The sequence below is a fragment of the Callorhinus ursinus genome, unplaced genomic scaffold, assembly GCF_003265705.2.
Source record: "Callorhinus ursinus isolate GAN/ISIS: 27379988/994484 unplaced genomic scaffold, GSC_fseal_2.0 scaffold4, whole genome shotgun sequence".
Taxonomy (NCBI): Eukaryota; Metazoa; Chordata; class Mammalia; order Carnivora; family Otariidae; genus Callorhinus; species Callorhinus ursinus.
In genome coordinates this window covers 40,644,569-40,661,634 of record NW_027397066.1, presented here as the reverse complement: position 1 = coordinate 40,661,634, position 17,066 = coordinate 40,644,569, and the positions used below count along the sequence as shown (strand labels likewise).

Genomic DNA, 17,066 nt, shown 5'->3' with positions numbered 1-17,066 from the left:
CCCCGTAACAATCCCTTTATGTTACGATTAACTGTGCTTAGTGTTTCAAAACATTCTCCAGTTCCTAACCATAACTTTTAAAATAATTTCATCTATGATTTATATTTGTTTAAACAAAACTATAGTTGAGCGAATCTAAGAACTGTTGCCTTTAAGGTGTGATTTTTTTCTTTTTTAACTTTATGGGATACTTCTGAAAACGAATCAAGTTCTTCACAAACTCACACCTGCCTCTGGCCCACCGCCACTGGAATACCAGGCACCTGTTGGGACGGAACCCCTTGCAACACATCGGTCCCAAGAGTTGTGCTTGCCATCAACATCTTCTATTCTCTTCGGATATTAACTTGTGCAAACTGGTATGAAGTTGTAAGGTAGAGGCGAGTCTACCATTCCTAAGCAAGGAATGATTAAGTCTGCTTAATCACTACAGAGTTTTTCACACTTCTGGTTTATTTCACAGCAAACCAAACCTTTCTGTTTGGTAGAAAAAGGAAGTGATTTCATTCTACCACATCATGATTTTGTATATGCACACACACCGTATATACATACAAAATTTCTGTCTTTGGTGGTTCAGTTAGGGAAAAAATAATATGAAAATCTGAACACTGTTTGCAAAGAAACTGTGAAATAGTGGTCAGGAGTAGCATTGTCTGTGTGCTTTACTCATTTAATGCCATTTAAAGGTTCACATTTAGTCCAAAAGATTTTTTGGCCAGATTTTGCAATAACCCAAACCTCTTCCAATCATTATTCCATCATGGATCTTGCTCAAACCTGCGGCATTCACCTGCTCAAATGCACCATTAGCTTTTTACTCGGTTTAAATCATTAGACTTTATGTTTTCACAAAACTTTAGGGATTAAATTAGTCATTCAATAGCACCAGATAGTTGAGGGGAAAACATGTTATCTACACATTTCCTCAAGAAGGGTAAGGCAAGGGAAAAAAAAAAAAGACATAAAATACAAACCTAAAAATACCGTCCTGTTTACTCTTGTTTCCTCATCCACATAAATAATGGCTATCACCTTTCTGTACAAATTACTCAGGTAATGAATGACGAGTGGCCCCTCCAGGAAAGGTCCTACTGTGTGACAAAGTGAGCTCAGTGCTGGTGGTTTCGTGTCCACTGCCTGCAATGGACATTCTGCCAGGAAAAGCCTAGCATGAAAGAAAGAAAACAAAACAAAACAAAACACCTCTCACTTATAGTATAGTTCTTTTTCCAAAAAACTAGAAGATTAGACACCACAAAAGCTTAACTAAAAATCCAAACCACAACTAAAAGTGCTCTGCGGTTACAAATTGCCAGCGAACCATTAGGTTTCCACAGAGGAGGCAAAAATCAATGTTACTTAGAATGGCACGGGAAGCATCAGCAGACCCAACACTGACCAGGAGAAGGCAAAAGGGAAAAAAAAAAAAAAAACAGTAAAGGAAGTTTACGAGAGTTTCAAACTCATTTAAAAAAGGTGCAACTTTAATTTGTTCATTTGTACCTATATTCAAACTACTACGGCTTTAACATCAGAGAATAAAAACCTACACCTTGCGTGGTGGAAATGATTTGTGGCATGGTACATGTCCGGATGTTCAAATAATTGTACCTTTCATCATTTAAAAACACTCCTATTTAAGTAAACCAAATTATATTTGGCAAATGCCTCTGCAAAGTTCTGATTCCCACCTCCTTCCAAAAGTTGGCCTCTTAAAAACAATGAGGTTAATTCTGGCAACATTCGCTTATGGTAACAGTTGTTCTCTCTTGTGTTCTGAAATGCTACGTTGGAGACCAAATAAAGTATAATTGGTTCATTTGAAAAAAGGGACTAGAAATATGCCACAAAAATTATTTTTACAATACAGTTTTGCAGAAATAATCTCTAGGTGAAGCTTTTTCTTTTTATACACATATACAAAATTTAAACAGCAATATACACATCATCACAGTGAGGACGTTGGCAAATTCACCAATCTGTAGTGTAAATACAAACTGCGAAGCAGCCTTCCAAGAGAACAATGCTACACAGCAAGCAGAGCTGGCCCATTCAACAGCAAACACCACAACGTCCCTGCAAAAGGGAGACAGTGCAAGAAAAGCAGCATGCGCTTCGATACAAACAGCAATTTATGGCTAATGGTTGACATATCTGTGGTAACAGTGACTCTCTCGCTGCTATGCATAAAGTCCTAGGACATCTGTTTGTCTTTATACCACTCCACAAACTCGTCCAACAAAACTGGCCCTGCAGAGAGAGAGAAAATAAAGTGGCTATAACGCTCATGCCAGTGAGGATGGTGTGCAGATGGACGGTGTCAGGCGGCGGGGGGGGGGCGGTGTGGGGGGGGGCTGGGGCAGGGCGGCTGGGGTGTGCGTGGGAGAACACCCAACGCCCAGTACTCACATGCTCCATCTTCGTCGTAGTTGCTGAGGTCAAGGTTAATTGTCCTGCTAAACTCTAGCACATTGCACCACTGGTCTTTGTTAATAACTTTATATTTTGATTGCTGATGGAGGGAAAAGTAATATGAATTACTGACACAATTAACAAATCGCACGGTTTCAACCGCTGTATGAATCAACTTAATAAAGTTCATGAAGGTTAACTCTTTCCATTTGAGGTATGTTAAGCACCAATCTAGGAGAAGGATGAGAGAGAGCAAGAGTAGAACTTAAGATGACAATTTCCATTAGAAAAATATTATGAGGGCTCAACACAAAATGACAAGCACATCAAAGAAACATGATTTTTATCCCTAGAAGTGAAATTTCTAGACTGCAAAAGCCCTTTTATTAAAAAAAAAAAAAAGAGAGAGAGAGAGAGAGAGATAATTAACCTACTTCATAAAGATCCTGCAAGAATTAAAAGAGGTAATTTATGTAAAGTACTTCAATCAGTGCTTGGCAGAAAGCAGGTGCTAAATAGAGTAGCTCCCATTAATAATCCCTGCCCTGATCAGCATGCTCACTGTCAAGTACACACAACAGGGAGTTACTCTCCAGGAACTTACTAAGGACTACCAGCGGTCTCAGAACTAGGTGCTCTAGCCGTTGAAGAGAGTTACTGTTCTAATCATATTGATCATAAAAGTAATAGATTAGAAGACCCATGAAGTACTTTTCCTATTCCTCTCAGACAAGAAATATGCCACAGGTATTTTTTTTAAAGTACACAATTCCTGTATAAAGACTGAAAACTGAAGCCCAGATTCAACAGTTTTTAAATCCTACCCACTAAAAATCAGGAACACTGGGAAACAATACGAGTACGTAAAAAGCAGAGAGAGCTGAGCCCATGGTTTTGAGGACGCAAACACAAGAGAAGCTCAAATGAAAGGCTCCTGTGTCCTTTGAAAAGAAAAAAGCAAACTAATGTAAAAGAGAACAAAGCACAGACTACGAGTTTAACTTTCGAGGCAACTCAAAGCAAACATCAGTCATGGAAACAGTTGAAGATGCTCCTGGAATCGTGCAAAGTCAGACTTGCTTGTGGCAAGGTCTTTCAGCTAAAAAACTCCTCGCACCTGGGCTCAAATTCTGCTCCACTCTGAGAACAAGGACCTATTTCTACTCGTTTTCCAAAGAAAGCTAACATTTCACGGGGTGGCCAGAGAAGTGAGAACAGATCATTTGTAGACATGGACTGTCACGTCAACAAGCGCTTCTTATAAGTAAAACTGGTTTTTAGACCCGTCTTGAGGAGTCCTGGTTAGTAACGTTAAAAGCCATTTTTAATAACAGTCCTCAAAGAATCAGATCAGCTAGAAGTTTTTCTGGACCACTGCACAAAGTGAATTCTAAGAAAGATTATGACAAGAGTGAAGCTGGAGTCAGGGTAGGGCCCAAGCTTTGTCTCAAAGACCCAGGACCCTCACTCATCCTTTTAGGCAAAGGGCGCTTTTTAAGGGGTTTGGGTCTGCAGGGCAAGGAGGGTGCCATCTCTGGCAACCCCAGCAGCTCACACTTACATCTCAGACACTTCCAGGTCTCCTGCAGTACCACACGGCATCAAAACGAGCTCCTGATAACTGGCAGCTCAAAACGTTTGATCATTAATACTTACAGCAAACAAACCACAGTGGAGTCAAGCGCTGGATTTTTTTCTAACGCAAACATAAAACAGAAACTGAGGGGGAGGCTGCAGGTGTGCCTAACACTTGGATTTACCTAGGGGCCCACATTCTTGGGGATAAGAGTAGATAACAACACAGGACAAACTTCTTTTAATAAGGTAGATGGCTGTTTTTTAACCCTTGTGTCATAAAAGCGGAAATTCACCTACAGCCACAAAAAAAAGTGAGTCTTGTTTTACTACTGTTATACAGAGCAGGAAACCCTAACGGAGGTCACGTTTCTCCAGTGGGGCAAGAGAGCGGAAAGGACAGAGCTGTGGCTGTCGGGACGCACCCGCCCCGGGACGTGATGCGGCACATACACCACCCCCCCCCAGACACACCCAGGGGGACGGGGGACTGCTCATGGCCAGCGATTACGTCACCACCACTCCTACAGGCAGGAAAGTACAACAAACAGAAAATTATGTGAAATGGTTACATAAAGTATACTTGGTAGTTCTAAGCAAGCAAACATACATTCCATAAAATAACAATTTGGTACCTCTAAGAATTGGTGAAAAACTGGAAAAAGGGGCCAGATTTTTCCTAATAACAGTCCCAACATGCACTTGGCAGTGTTTATGTCTAGGCTGCGCTGGTCCTTTTCCTGTTTAACAAACAAAAACAAGGATGAGCCAGATGCCCCCAAATAATAAATTCCAATAATCCAAATTTCTATTTCACTTCAACACAAAATTAGTAAACAGCTCATTTATCATACACCGTAAAAGTAAAAACCCTGAACCAAGCCTGAGGCGGGGGGAGGGGAGGCGGTCAGACACAATGGAGGGCTTAATCGGCCCGGTGCTGTATCGGGTTACCCGGGGAAGGTGCACGCCAACTGAGCGACCGCCCTGATGCAAAATCGATTACTTATGCAGTCATGTATCTATGATTATTTCATGGGATAAGGAAAAATCTACAACTCAGTCACCTGCTGTGACATTTATGATAATTATCCAAACCATCATTATTGACCCCGAAGCCTGTAACTTAACTAAATGGAATTTAAAGATTTCAATTTCCACGCTTAAGAATCAGGTTTCCTTAAGAAAAATCATTTTTTCCAACAATTTTATTTCAATAGTAAGTGTTTTTCTTGAACCTAAAAATGTTGGAATTAAATTCAACTCCCAATAAATGCTGGGGCTCTGGAGATTCTGAGAGGATAAACTCATCCACCCACTGAGGGGAAAACAGTCTAACCTACTGCAGTCCTCCTTACCTTGGATTTATTAGATGTGGAATCTCTTAGCAGAACACCCCTGACTAGTAGCCAAGTGAAAGACAACATTTTATAAGGAAACCAGAAAAGCAATATTACATAAACCTGAATATGGGCAGATTAAGTTCAAATTCACTTATATTTGCAATTAAGGATTCTACTTTCTCCTTCTCACCTTTCATACAAGTTTCCACTCCAGAACGACAAGCAGGCTATTTCTAGGTAAAGGGGCAGAGGACCTGGGACCATAAGCAGTAACCTCACAAATCCAAGGCTAGCCTCCTCGTGGTATTTTAACTACAGTGGAAATGTGCAAAGGTACTTTTCGACAAAGGGAGAGAGTGCCTGGCTATCCCACCACTTGGGGTGGAATCTCCACGTTCGTCAAATTAAGGGATGATGCTGTGACCACCACAGTCAGCCACGTATGCAGCCACACGTACCTTCCGATCAAATTAACTGTGACCTCAAGGCCTCTAACGCTGAAGTGCTCTTTAGTACACATAGAATTTCTGGCCATGACACTGGATTTAAAAGTGAAGGACTTGAACAATACAGCAAATGTGAGGGCCTCACTCAACAACAGCAAACAAAAGTAGATGAAGATACAGGAAGATGTGCAACAGGTCTGTCTTTTGGTCCCAGTCGTAAACCGTTAACGACCGTTCACCAACAGACCAGGTCAGATGGCTCCCCGTCACCCTGCTCCGTTACAGGCCACACAACCGAGTCTGATGGTGGTGGGGGGGCCCGATTCCACAGCTCAGTGCAAACAGGTGGGACCTCCTGTCCACGGCCTTCTCTGCCTGTCTCCTGGCCACGCATATGGTCTTGCTCGGGGCCGCAGGACTCACTCCCAGGGAGTGGAGGGCAGTAGAGAAGGTGCTCCCGAGATTGCCCACCTTTTGCCAACCACCTCATTGGTCTGCTGCATTTCAGGGGCTCAGACTTCTGTGATGCACCGTGCAAGCAAAGGGAAAACTTCCTCTTACCCTGTAACGTAGGTGTGGTACACGGCAACAGCACACTAGGCTCGAAAGCAACCCACAAATAAATAAATCAATTAAATAACGAGCAAACTGTTGAAAACACACGCGGCACCGCAGGACAGGGCCCGAAGTGCACCGGTTGAACAACCGCTCACGGAGCACAGGGCTGACGCCACTGGCATCCTGCAAAAGCTTTCCCTCTGACGAGTTTGTGCTCATTCACTACACCTGACGTCGCTAGTCTTGCCTTGACTACAGTGTGCCTTCTTCCAACCTCAACGCCTCTGTCCCCATCACAATGGACATACACTAAGGTGACAAAAAAAAAAGATACAGAAGACCTGGACAGACTCTGCAACAATATAATCATCCGACAAACTGATGGTCATGAAGGATTTCAATGCATGTGTTTGGCAGTGATGCCAAAACATGGAGGGAAGGCATCAGACTCACAGGACCGGAAGCTGAACCGCACTCACTGACTCCTGCTCTGCAAGGGTGCTAGCCGGCAGCTCGCAATCACTAACACCATCTTCTGCCTAGCAAATAAGAGAAAGACATTACGGATGCACTCACGGTCTCAACAGTGCCATCTCGCGGGTAACCAATATTGCCGGTGGGGGGAGAGGACTAAGTGCCAAGGACCGTGCCCGGAAGCGCTCAGAATTCCTGGGAACAGCACAGTTGGGAGCCCCCACGGCACACATCTCCTAAACAGCGAAATCGGAGACACGCGCAGGGAGTTCTAGGACAATGATCCTAATGGCAGGCTCTGCAAAAGGGTTCCCAATCAAAAGTGAAATGAATCTTCTAGGATGCCCTGAGGCAGCCATCAACATCATGGGCAGTTAAAAAAAAAAAAAAAATCACCTTAACAAATTCAAGGAGTACAGCAAAGGCATACAGGAGCCCCTTGAAAGAAACTGAACAGTACACTGTCAACACCGGCCCTACGAGCCCTGCTCCTGGAGGAGCAGGGAGCAAAGGACCGATTTCTGCATCTCTAGGTCGGAATCTAAGCAGAAAGTCCCTTGAGGCAGACTGTCAAGAGTCAATCCGCACCCCCCCGAAAGCCCATCAAGGTTAAAGGAGAAGAAATGAAACTTCCCTTCCTGCCTACCCCTGACCTGACCCAAGATGTGGAGGTATGTATTTCACGCACTTTCATTTTCTAGGATAACAACTTAAAAAACAATTTTATTTTTCAAGTAATAGTAAGAACTGAACAGGTTCTATACACCAAAGACATACTAACTCCCTACAATACACAACTAGATTCTCCCTTGCTGTCTTCCCTAAACACAGATTTGAAAAGAGCAGTTACAGATGAATCAGGCCTCTTAGTAAAACCAAAGGAATGTACTCTGAAGATCTGAGGAAGTGATGTGTTGTATATGGAATAAATGCATTCCTCAAGCTAAAGTCTAACACCAGCTAATGCAGGAAGGGATGAAGCTTTAGTAAGGTCTGATCTAAAGTTCTAATATCTAACTACCTATCTATATAAAATACCTTTGTTTATGTAAGACCATTCCCGTATAAGTCTTCTTGTAAAATGTGATAATTAAGCATTTTTTTTCTTAAATGGCTCAAATGACTTAACAATAACAGAAACAAAGCAATTTAAATATGTAAATATGGTATTACAAAATGAATCTTTCAACACATAGGTATCCAGATATGTTGTATCAGAGGTCCCCAACCATTCCAGATGATCTATTTCCAATTTTCACAAAGTGTTAATAGCTTAAAACTTGTATGTGAAAAGAGGAACCCTGAATTATTAAAATTCTAAGAAGAAAACCTTCAAAAAATTCCTGATATTTTTAAGAGAGACTACATGAACTCAAGAAACAATATATGTAACCACAATTCACAAACATAAATGGCCAAGCCAGAAGTGGGTATATGAAATCAAAAGGCCTAAACTGAAGATCTATGATACACATCCTGCAATTCTTACTTGACACCACAGGGATTACAAAAAATAAAGAGAAAATGCAGTCCTCCTTAACACAGCTACCTAAGAAAACAAATGCAAGGTAAAGATTGCGCTAAAGAACTCGAATTCTAATATGGTTCAGTTTGTAAAACTGAAAATACAATAAATCAGTTTTTTGAGTGGGAGTCAGTTTTTTTATATGCACATTAAAAACAAGCAAAAAGTCAAAAAACCCAAGAGTGCCCTCCCATTGGGAAAAATGAAACAATTTTGCTCTTAGAACTTACTCAGCATTCATTTATAGATAACAATGTTTGCAAGGCAATTATTTAATTAAGCTAAACTATTGACACTTCCTTTAAAATAAAAGAAAAAATCTGCCAACAGGCAGTCTTTCCTTGTCATTTTATTTGGCACAGATTCTATTACTGTAAGCACTACTCTTGGAAAACAAGTCATTATTTGAAACTTGAGGTTTGCAGACAACTTAAATAATGTCAGTGTAGAATAATTCAACTACTCCTAATTCTATGGGTAACTTTTATGGAGAAACTTCATCTGCACCAAAAATTGTTTAAGGTGCCTTGTACTTAAACTCTTTTAATACAACAATTCTGTCAGGACAGGCATTATTATAACCCCCACTTTATAAATAAGGAAACTGAGGCACGGGAAGCTAAATGACAGTCATCAAGTGGTAGAGCTGGGACTTGAACCAGGTAGTCAAGCCCAAGCCTGAGCTCTTCAGTGAGTCCCACAGGACTTCCCTGAGAAGGAATGAGGGGAGACAACCCGAAATACTCAGAGGCATAGAAGTCCAATTAGCTTTACAAAGAGCTGCTCAGCAAACGTGTGTGACCCAACAACCAAAGAGTAATCTTAAAGATAAAATGGACAAGATGTTCAGGGTAACGAACCTGGGGTTAGCCGACTACCCATTCTTCCTACTTTTGTCCTGGCCCAGGACCACCTTCTGTTTTTCTTCCTAATTCACAAAGAAAACAGGAGAAACAAAGTGGAGGGAAGGTGGGTGTGTGTTGGGGGGGGGCGTGTGGAGAGGGAAACTAGACAATTCTGTCGCTTAAGTGGTGAGAGACTGACCCACGTGAGAAGCCGAAGTGGCTCCAATGACGGCAACAGACTCTAACAGGTTAGAGTCAGGCCCAATTCTCTGCCAACATAAGCTGCTGAACAAGGTCTGGAAAATTTTCCTTAGCAGATTCTACGAAGAACACTCATCGTCGTTTCTGGTTTGCATGGAAATGACTCAGTGGCTGTTTCACTTAGAGGAAGACACAGGAGCTTTGGGCCATGTGCCCTCTGCCATTGTCCCGAGGCACCTCCTCGGGAGCCAGCCCAGAGGCGCTGGGGCCCGCCGCCCGCGGGGAGCACACCCCGGGCAGCACCTCCCAGAAGACGAGCGTGGGCTCTCCTGCCTCCATGGAGCCCTCCGTGACAACTTCTTCAAGCTGGACTTCGAGGGGTGTGAGGGCAAGGACTCCCGCCAGAGAACTGGCCTCACCGGGAAGGCCTCCCTGCTCTCCAGCAGGTGGCTCCTCCCGCCTCCCCTTTCCCTCCCCCCCAGGCGCTCTAGGCGCCCCCCACGGCCACAGCCTCCGCCCCGCGCCCCTCCGCAGTGCCCTCCTCAGCCCGACTTCTGTCCTCCTCCAAGCTCCCGAGAGTCCACTGGCTCTGTGACCTCAGCACGCTACCCGCCTCCGCCACACAGAACGGAGAAACATCAAACCTAACGTATTTAATAACTATTCCCAGATCAACAAAAATTACTGTAGTTATAGTCTTTTACCTCATTCCATTTGTCTAATCTTACTCTCGGCTAGGTCCTTTTCAAAAAAGGAATGAAGGAAAAAAAATGGCTGTTTTATTTTAAATGAGTCCATACAACCATACTTGTTTATATGATAATATATTACACTGGGGGGAAAAACCTTTCTGCATCAATTCCCACTTGTATTAAAGAACTGGCCACTTCCGCCCCTGAACGTGTGTCCCACGGTCTTCCTCTACCGAGACCCCACAAGCGGGTGACGGTGTCAAGGTGGGGAAGGCAGTACGGCTCTGCGAGAGCCCCACGTCGCCCTCGCGCTGCGCCCTCCTCTCCGGCTCCCGGCCTCACCCGCTGCATAATGACAACACCGGACCGAGTGGTCTCCTATGGCTTCTTTCAGCTCTAAAGTTTCACAATTCTCGGACTGATCCATAAGACTATAAATAAGTTCAAGTCAGAATGAAATTAGGAGAAAAATAATATAACTTTATAGCCAACCACTATTTTTAATTGGCTACAGTCCTGAAAGTGAGGGAAGAAACAACCACACCCACATACAGAGCTATACAATCTTGGTGGAGAGATGTCAAAGAGGTCACCTTGTCATTTTCTGGTACTGTATCATAACTTCTCTCCTTATATATTAAAATACAATTGAAAGTATTTAACATATGCTACTGTTATGTACAATAGGGACTATTTAGGATGTTAAAACTGTAAGAAAGCTTAATTTCTATTAAAAGTTTGATTTTAAAAGGTCTGCTGTGTTAATTATACGTTGTTACCTCTAGGAGTCCTTTTTTTAGTAGGGAAAAAATAAGTATTAGAGGGGAAAAAAGAGGAAATAGAGTTCTGCTGCCAACCCAGATGGAGTTAGAGAAATCAGATTTCCCCTTTGAAAAACCAGAAAACTGGACCAATTATCTGAAATGATGGCTGTCACACACTAGACAACAGGCAACACAGGACCATGACTGCTGAGAAAAAGGAGACAGGACAGAAGCCCTAGGGTGACCCCAGCTCGTTGTTCGGAGGCAGGTTCCAGGCCAGAGCACAGGGGGGAGAACCCAAAGCGAGCCCCGTGGTCTTGCTGAGTTGGAAAGGACAGAGGCTGTAGTTCAAGGAGGCAAAGGTGACTATAATTTGTGGGACAAAATACCAGCAAGGGGGGAGCTACACTGAGAGATATCTGGAAATCCACAAAGTGACTCCCTAGTCATTGGCCAAGGACTTATCTGTGTTAAGTGTGAGAGGAGACGGAGTCCAGGGAGGGCACCACTCACTGCAAAGGAGTTAGCAGAAATTCCCAGACCTCCTACAGGCCTGGGGAAGACCCTGTGTTCCCACTGGCTACAGTAGAAAGACGTAATATACATGGCCTTAGGTAGAATCCTCAAGAGTCTTACCAGTGGTGCTGAATCATCCCAAAACTGAAGGCTGCTCCAGCCCAGTCCTTTCAAAGGATCAATCTGGTTCCAAGTAACTATAACTATACACTAGGAAAATGTTTAAATTGAACCTTATTTAAAGGCATACAACAAAACCCAGGAACCAACAACATCCAGCATCCGATCAAAAAACAAAAATACAAAAACTAGGAACGCAAAGAACCTGTAAAATATGACCCACAAGCAAGATAAAAATTAAGGAATAGAAAGAGACCCAAAAATGACAGATGTGATGGTACCAGAAGACAAAGCTGTTAAAACACCCGTTATAAACATGTTCTAGATGTTCAAGAATGCAGAAGAAGACACTGTCACATAACGAGGAGAGAAATGGATATAAAAAAGGCTCAAATGGAACTGCTACAGCTGAAAAATACATACCTAAAATGAAAAAAATACTGGCTAGGGTTAACAGCAGAATTAGACACTGCAGAAGAAAAGATTAATACCAGCAGACATAGTGAGAAATATTACAAAGGGTAAGGGGGGGACCCCAAAACTGAACATGGAATCACCGGCTTGTGGGCCAATACCAAGCACCTAACATAGATACAACTGCAGTCCCAGAAAGACAGTAAGGGAGAACACAGCAAAAATACTGGAGAAATAACAGCTGACAAATTTCCCAACTTAATACAACCTGTAAGTCCACACATTCAAAAAACTGAACAAACCCTAACCAGAATAAACGTAAGGAAAATTATACCAAGGCACATCATAATCAACTTGCCCAAAAGGAGTGAAAAAGAATAAAAGTGGTTAGAAAACAAGACACTATGTTCAAAGGAAAAATGAACATCAGACTTATCATCAGAAACTATGTGAGACAGAAGACAAGGGAAAGAGATCATTAAAGAAAGAATAGTAATAGTCAATCTATAATCTTTTATCCAGAGAACCACCTTCTAAATTGAAGGCAAATTAAAAGCTTAGAGAACTCATTACCAGAAAATCTATACTATGAGAAATGTTAAAGGGAATTTTTTTGGCAGAAGGCAAACGATACCAGGAAGAAATGTGGATCTACGCAAAAGAAATAAAGAGCACAAAAGTGGTTTATAAAAGATATTTTTGACTAGTTAAAGAAAAAATGATAACAATGTATGCTATGGTCTGATGTCTGTGGTGCCCCCTGAATTCGTATGTTGAAATCCTACCCCCCATGGTGATGGGTATTAGGAGGTGCGGCCTTTAGGAGGGGGTTAGGTCATGAGGCTGCAGATTAGTGCCCTTATAAAAGGAGACCCCAGAGAGCTCTCTCCTCCCTTCTGCCACATGAGGTTACAGCAGAGAACCATCGTAGGATCAGGCTTCAGGCAATCACCAGAGACCTAACCTGCTGACACCTTGATCCTGGACTGCAAGACAGACTTCTGTTACTTATAAGCAGCTTAGTCTCTGGCATCTGTTACAGCAGCCTGAATAGACTAGGACAATATACTGTGAGATTTGCAGTCCATGTGTAAGTAAAATGTACCATAGCAGCAGCAGAGTATGGGAACGCAAAATGAAAGTCTACTGTCGTAAAGGTTCTTGCATTATACATGAAGTGGTACAATATTATTTGTAGATTGTGAAAATTTAAAGATGTGTATGTAAAGCCTAGAGCAACCGCAAGAAAAATGAGACAGAGAGGCAGCTATTAAGGCAATAGTGGAATGGAATGATTAAAATGGCATCGTTTAAAAAAAAATACCTCAATCCAAGGAAGTCATGACAAAAGGGAAAAAGGAACAAAACAGATGAGACAAATAGGAGATACTACAGGAGATGTAAATTTAACCATACCGATAAATACATTAAATGTACATGGTTTAAGCTTCTCAAGACAGATATTGTCAGTCAGACTGTCTCTATGTTCTCTATGTTATCTATAGGAAACTATATCCTACCTATAAGAAACCCACTTTAAATATAAAGACGCGAACGGATTTAAAGTAAAAGGGTGGAAAAAGACAAATCATGCAGACTTTAATCAAAAGAAAGCAGGAATGCCTATATTTGTATCAAAGTAAATTTCAGAACAAGGAATATTACCAGAGATAAAGAGACATTTCATGATGCTAAAGGGTCAATTCTTTAGAAGGATGTAACAATCTGAACTGTATCCAAACCTAATATCTGCACTTCAGAATACATGATAGAAATGACAGGAGGAATATAGCTGGAGAATTCAACATTCCTCTCTCAGTAATGGACAGAACCTAGAAGGCAGACATTGGGAGAGATACAGAAGACCTGAACAACACTATCAACCAACATGACCTAATTGACAGTCATAAAACACTTCACCAAACAGCAGCAGAATACTCATTCTTTTCACGTGTTTTACACAAAAAAAACATTCATCACAGCAGATCATATTCGGGACCATAGATCAAGTCTCCATACATGTAAGCGAACTGAAATGACACAGGATATGTTCTCTGACCACAACAGAATTAAACTAGGTATCAATGGGAGGATTACCTGGAAAGCCCTAAATACTTGGAAAATAACACCAACAGTACATTTCTAAATAACCAATGGGTCAAAGAAGAAATCACAAGGGAAAATGGAAAATATTTTGCACTGAATGCAAATGATGAAAACACGTACAATATCTCAAAACTTGTGGGATACAGCTAAGCAAAGCAAACCAAACCAAACCAAAGGGTTCAATAACAAAACCATCTTAGAGCATATTTTAGCCGAATTGAATCTATTTGGCAATGATTATACATGGGTGGTAGTTACTCATCTTACATACAAGGGCTTATTAATTCATTGGTAATTGCTCAGTAAAAGCAAAGAGCTCTCTGCTGGCTGTTATCGGGGATGCACAGAGAGAAAATACATAATCCTTTGCTCTGTCAGAGCAATGAAGGCCCGTGCCTAAACCCCACAGCCACGTGAGAGGAGGCAGCAGGGCCACGCAGGGAAGGCGCCCGACCCCCTCCAGGGCGGGAGGGCTGGAGACCTGGGCTGTGGCCGAATGGAAGCGGGTGGCTGGGCCCAGAAGCCCGACACGGGAGAGAGCCGTGGGAGCGCAAACAGGGCTCCAGGCAGAGGTCTGGCATGCCTTTCTTCATAAAGGCAGAAAGCAGAAAGGCCAAAAAAAGGCAGGCGGCAGGTTCAGGGAACAGTTGACTGGACTTCACCACAACACAGGCGTCCTGTGAGAAAGGAAGCCCAGAGTGACCCGCGGCCTGGAACTGGGGCCAGAACCTGGGTTTGAGTTCTGGATCTACTGCTGATGAACAGCGTGACCATGGTGCAATGTCTCTACCCCTCTGCGGCCCACTCTCCTCCTTTGTGAAGTAGGCTGATCCCGCCCCTGCTTGTCACGCAGAGTGGCGGGGGCGGGGGGCGGGAACAGCCGCACCAAACACATGGTGAAACACTACGTACCACGAAGGCACCAGGGACTGAAGGCTCTGCTGAGCCAGGAGGTGGCCCAGTGACCCTAGGGCCGAAGGCAGATGCGGGACACCCTGCTGATGTGACGCTGGACGAGAAGTGACAGAATGTGGAAACAAGATGACTGTGGCAGAGCAGGCCCAGAGTAACCAGGGCTTCGATCGGCAAGGCTATGGTGGAAATACCAAGAAAGAGGCAAGCAAAGGGGCCCTTCTGAGATGGGCCACGCTGATGCACCACGGATGGGGCAAGCCGGGGAGGGGAGTAAAACGGAACCTGGAGCTAAAGTTGTGGCAAACTCTGACCCCCAAACAGAAAAGCTAGAAAACAGGGCTTATTTTGGTGAGAAGCTATAATGCTTCTAAACAAACTTCACCCATACAGTAAGAAACAGCTGACTATGGGAGGAAACCAGTCTCACATAATAAAATATTCAATCCTAGAAACTATGTATCTATTCTAAAAGCATCTGGCAAATAACTCCTATCTATATACAAATGCCATTTAGAAGAACACTGTATCTGAGTTTCACCATTATCATTTCTAATGTCTGTAAACTTTCATGTGTTGTGATTTTACTGGAAGGTTATGAAAATGCAAAAATTCACAAATGAGGATACCACAGAGAACTACTAATGTGTTACTGCAAATGCACCAGAATTCACCATCAAGTAAACCTTTGGTGCTCAACTACCAGAGCCAAAGCATGTAAAAAATGAAAAAGATCAGCATGGTGGTAAAAAAAAAAAAAAAAAAAAAAAAGAGTTCTCTCTCCCCGAACTCTCTGCTTTAAAACACAATCAATCAAGAAAGCCTTGTCACCTGAATCCACCAAACACAGAAGCCTAACAGAAAACACAACACCATTCTTGAGTAGAGTATAACTGCATGGGCTGTGGATTGTGTGTGAATGAATACAATGTCAACTGGAGCCTCAGAATTCACCACCTATGGTGAGTAGGCTGAAAAAATAAGACTTTGTTCACTCCAGTAGAACCAGTCACACACTTAGACGGGCCTCGCTATGTGACAAGATGCTCACTTTTCAAAACGATGACTAGAAATTATGTTTGAATCATGTTCACTGAAATTCGCTTGGGTTTGAAGTTCAAATGATTTCCAAATACAACACAGCACCCAAAGTGAAACTGGATTAGATCTGAGTAGTTTATTCCAATAATTCAATGAGTGAAGATTTGTTGTTTCATGAGAATGAAAAGCTTTTCCAAGCCTATCTAAAAGACATTTAAAAAAGTATCTATTACATGCCCATTTATAAATGACTTCTAAGCCAACTGCAAGAGCTTTTAAAGGTCTGCCACCACAGCTTTTTGCTAACCTACTACCTTTTTTGCCCAGAATCAGTTTAGAAAGAGTACCTGTAGAAAGAAATTCTAACTAGCACCCTGGGAGTAACTTACTCAAATTTTTTGCTTGCAGCATGTAAAAACAAACCTCAAAGGCAATAAAAAGAAAGGGGGAGGGGAGGGAGGAGAGGGAAACATCTGGATAGGCTCCAGAGAACTCACCCGTGCAAAGTCAAATGCATATCTGTAAATAAGTTTAAAGTTTGTAGAATCATTTAATAATGATCTTAAGTAATCCAAAGTATTTCTGAGTTTTTCTGTTGTATCACATCTAGAGAAACAGAATAAAGGCAAATTATAATCTGAGTTTTTTTCTTAATTGGGGCAGTAATATAAAACATAATACCAAAAGACAGAATAAAACCCTGAGTTGGAACACATTCATGCTGATCTATTTTTCCCTACATTTTTTATTTAAAAAAATTTCAAATGTACAGAAAAATGGAAAGAATAGTAACTAAGCACCCACATATCCATCCCTGGGTTCGTAACAAATACTGTCGGTCTTATTTGTGCTCTCTCACACACATGCACTTTTTTCTGTACCATTTGAAAGTAACTTGCCAACGTTATGACACTTCACTCCTAGACATTTATTTATTTATTTTTTTAAAGATTTCATCCATTTATTTGGCAGAGAGAGACACAGAGAGAGCGGGAACACAAGCAGGGGGAGCGGGAGAGGGGGAAGCAGGCCTCCCGCGGAGCAGGGAGCCCGATGCGGGGCTCGATCCCAGGACCCCAGCTGGGATTGTGACCTGAGCCGAAGGCAGACACTCAACGA

General features: G+C 42.4%; 1 protein-coding gene across 6 annotated transcripts in view; it reads right to left on the bottom strand.

The window, feature by feature from the left end:
* Nucleotides 1–840: 840 nt before the first annotated feature.
* Nucleotides 841–17,066, bottom strand: part of DCUN1D4 (defective in cullin neddylation 1 domain containing 4) — a 76,945-nt gene continuing 60,719 nt past the window's right edge. For 4 of the 6 annotated variants that reach the window (XM_073891658.1, XM_073891659.1, XM_073891660.1 and 1 more), the window contains 5 exons: nt 16,445–16,553; nt 6,817–6,876; nt 4,626–4,730; nt 2,413–2,515; nt 841–2,253 (listed from right to left, as the gene is read on the bottom strand). In XM_073891658.1, coding sequence (XP_073747759.1) covers nt 2,198–2,253; nt 2,413–2,515; nt 4,626–4,730; nt 6,817–6,876; nt 16,445–16,553 — 433 coding nt within the window. In that variant the 3' untranslated portion in view covers nt 841–2,197. Of the gene's footprint in view, nt 2,254–2,412; nt 2,516–4,625; nt 4,731–6,790; nt 6,877–16,444; nt 16,554–17,066 lie in introns of those variants that run through there. The other 2 variants (XR_012377909.1, XM_025887533.2) reach the window with 2 other exon arrangements.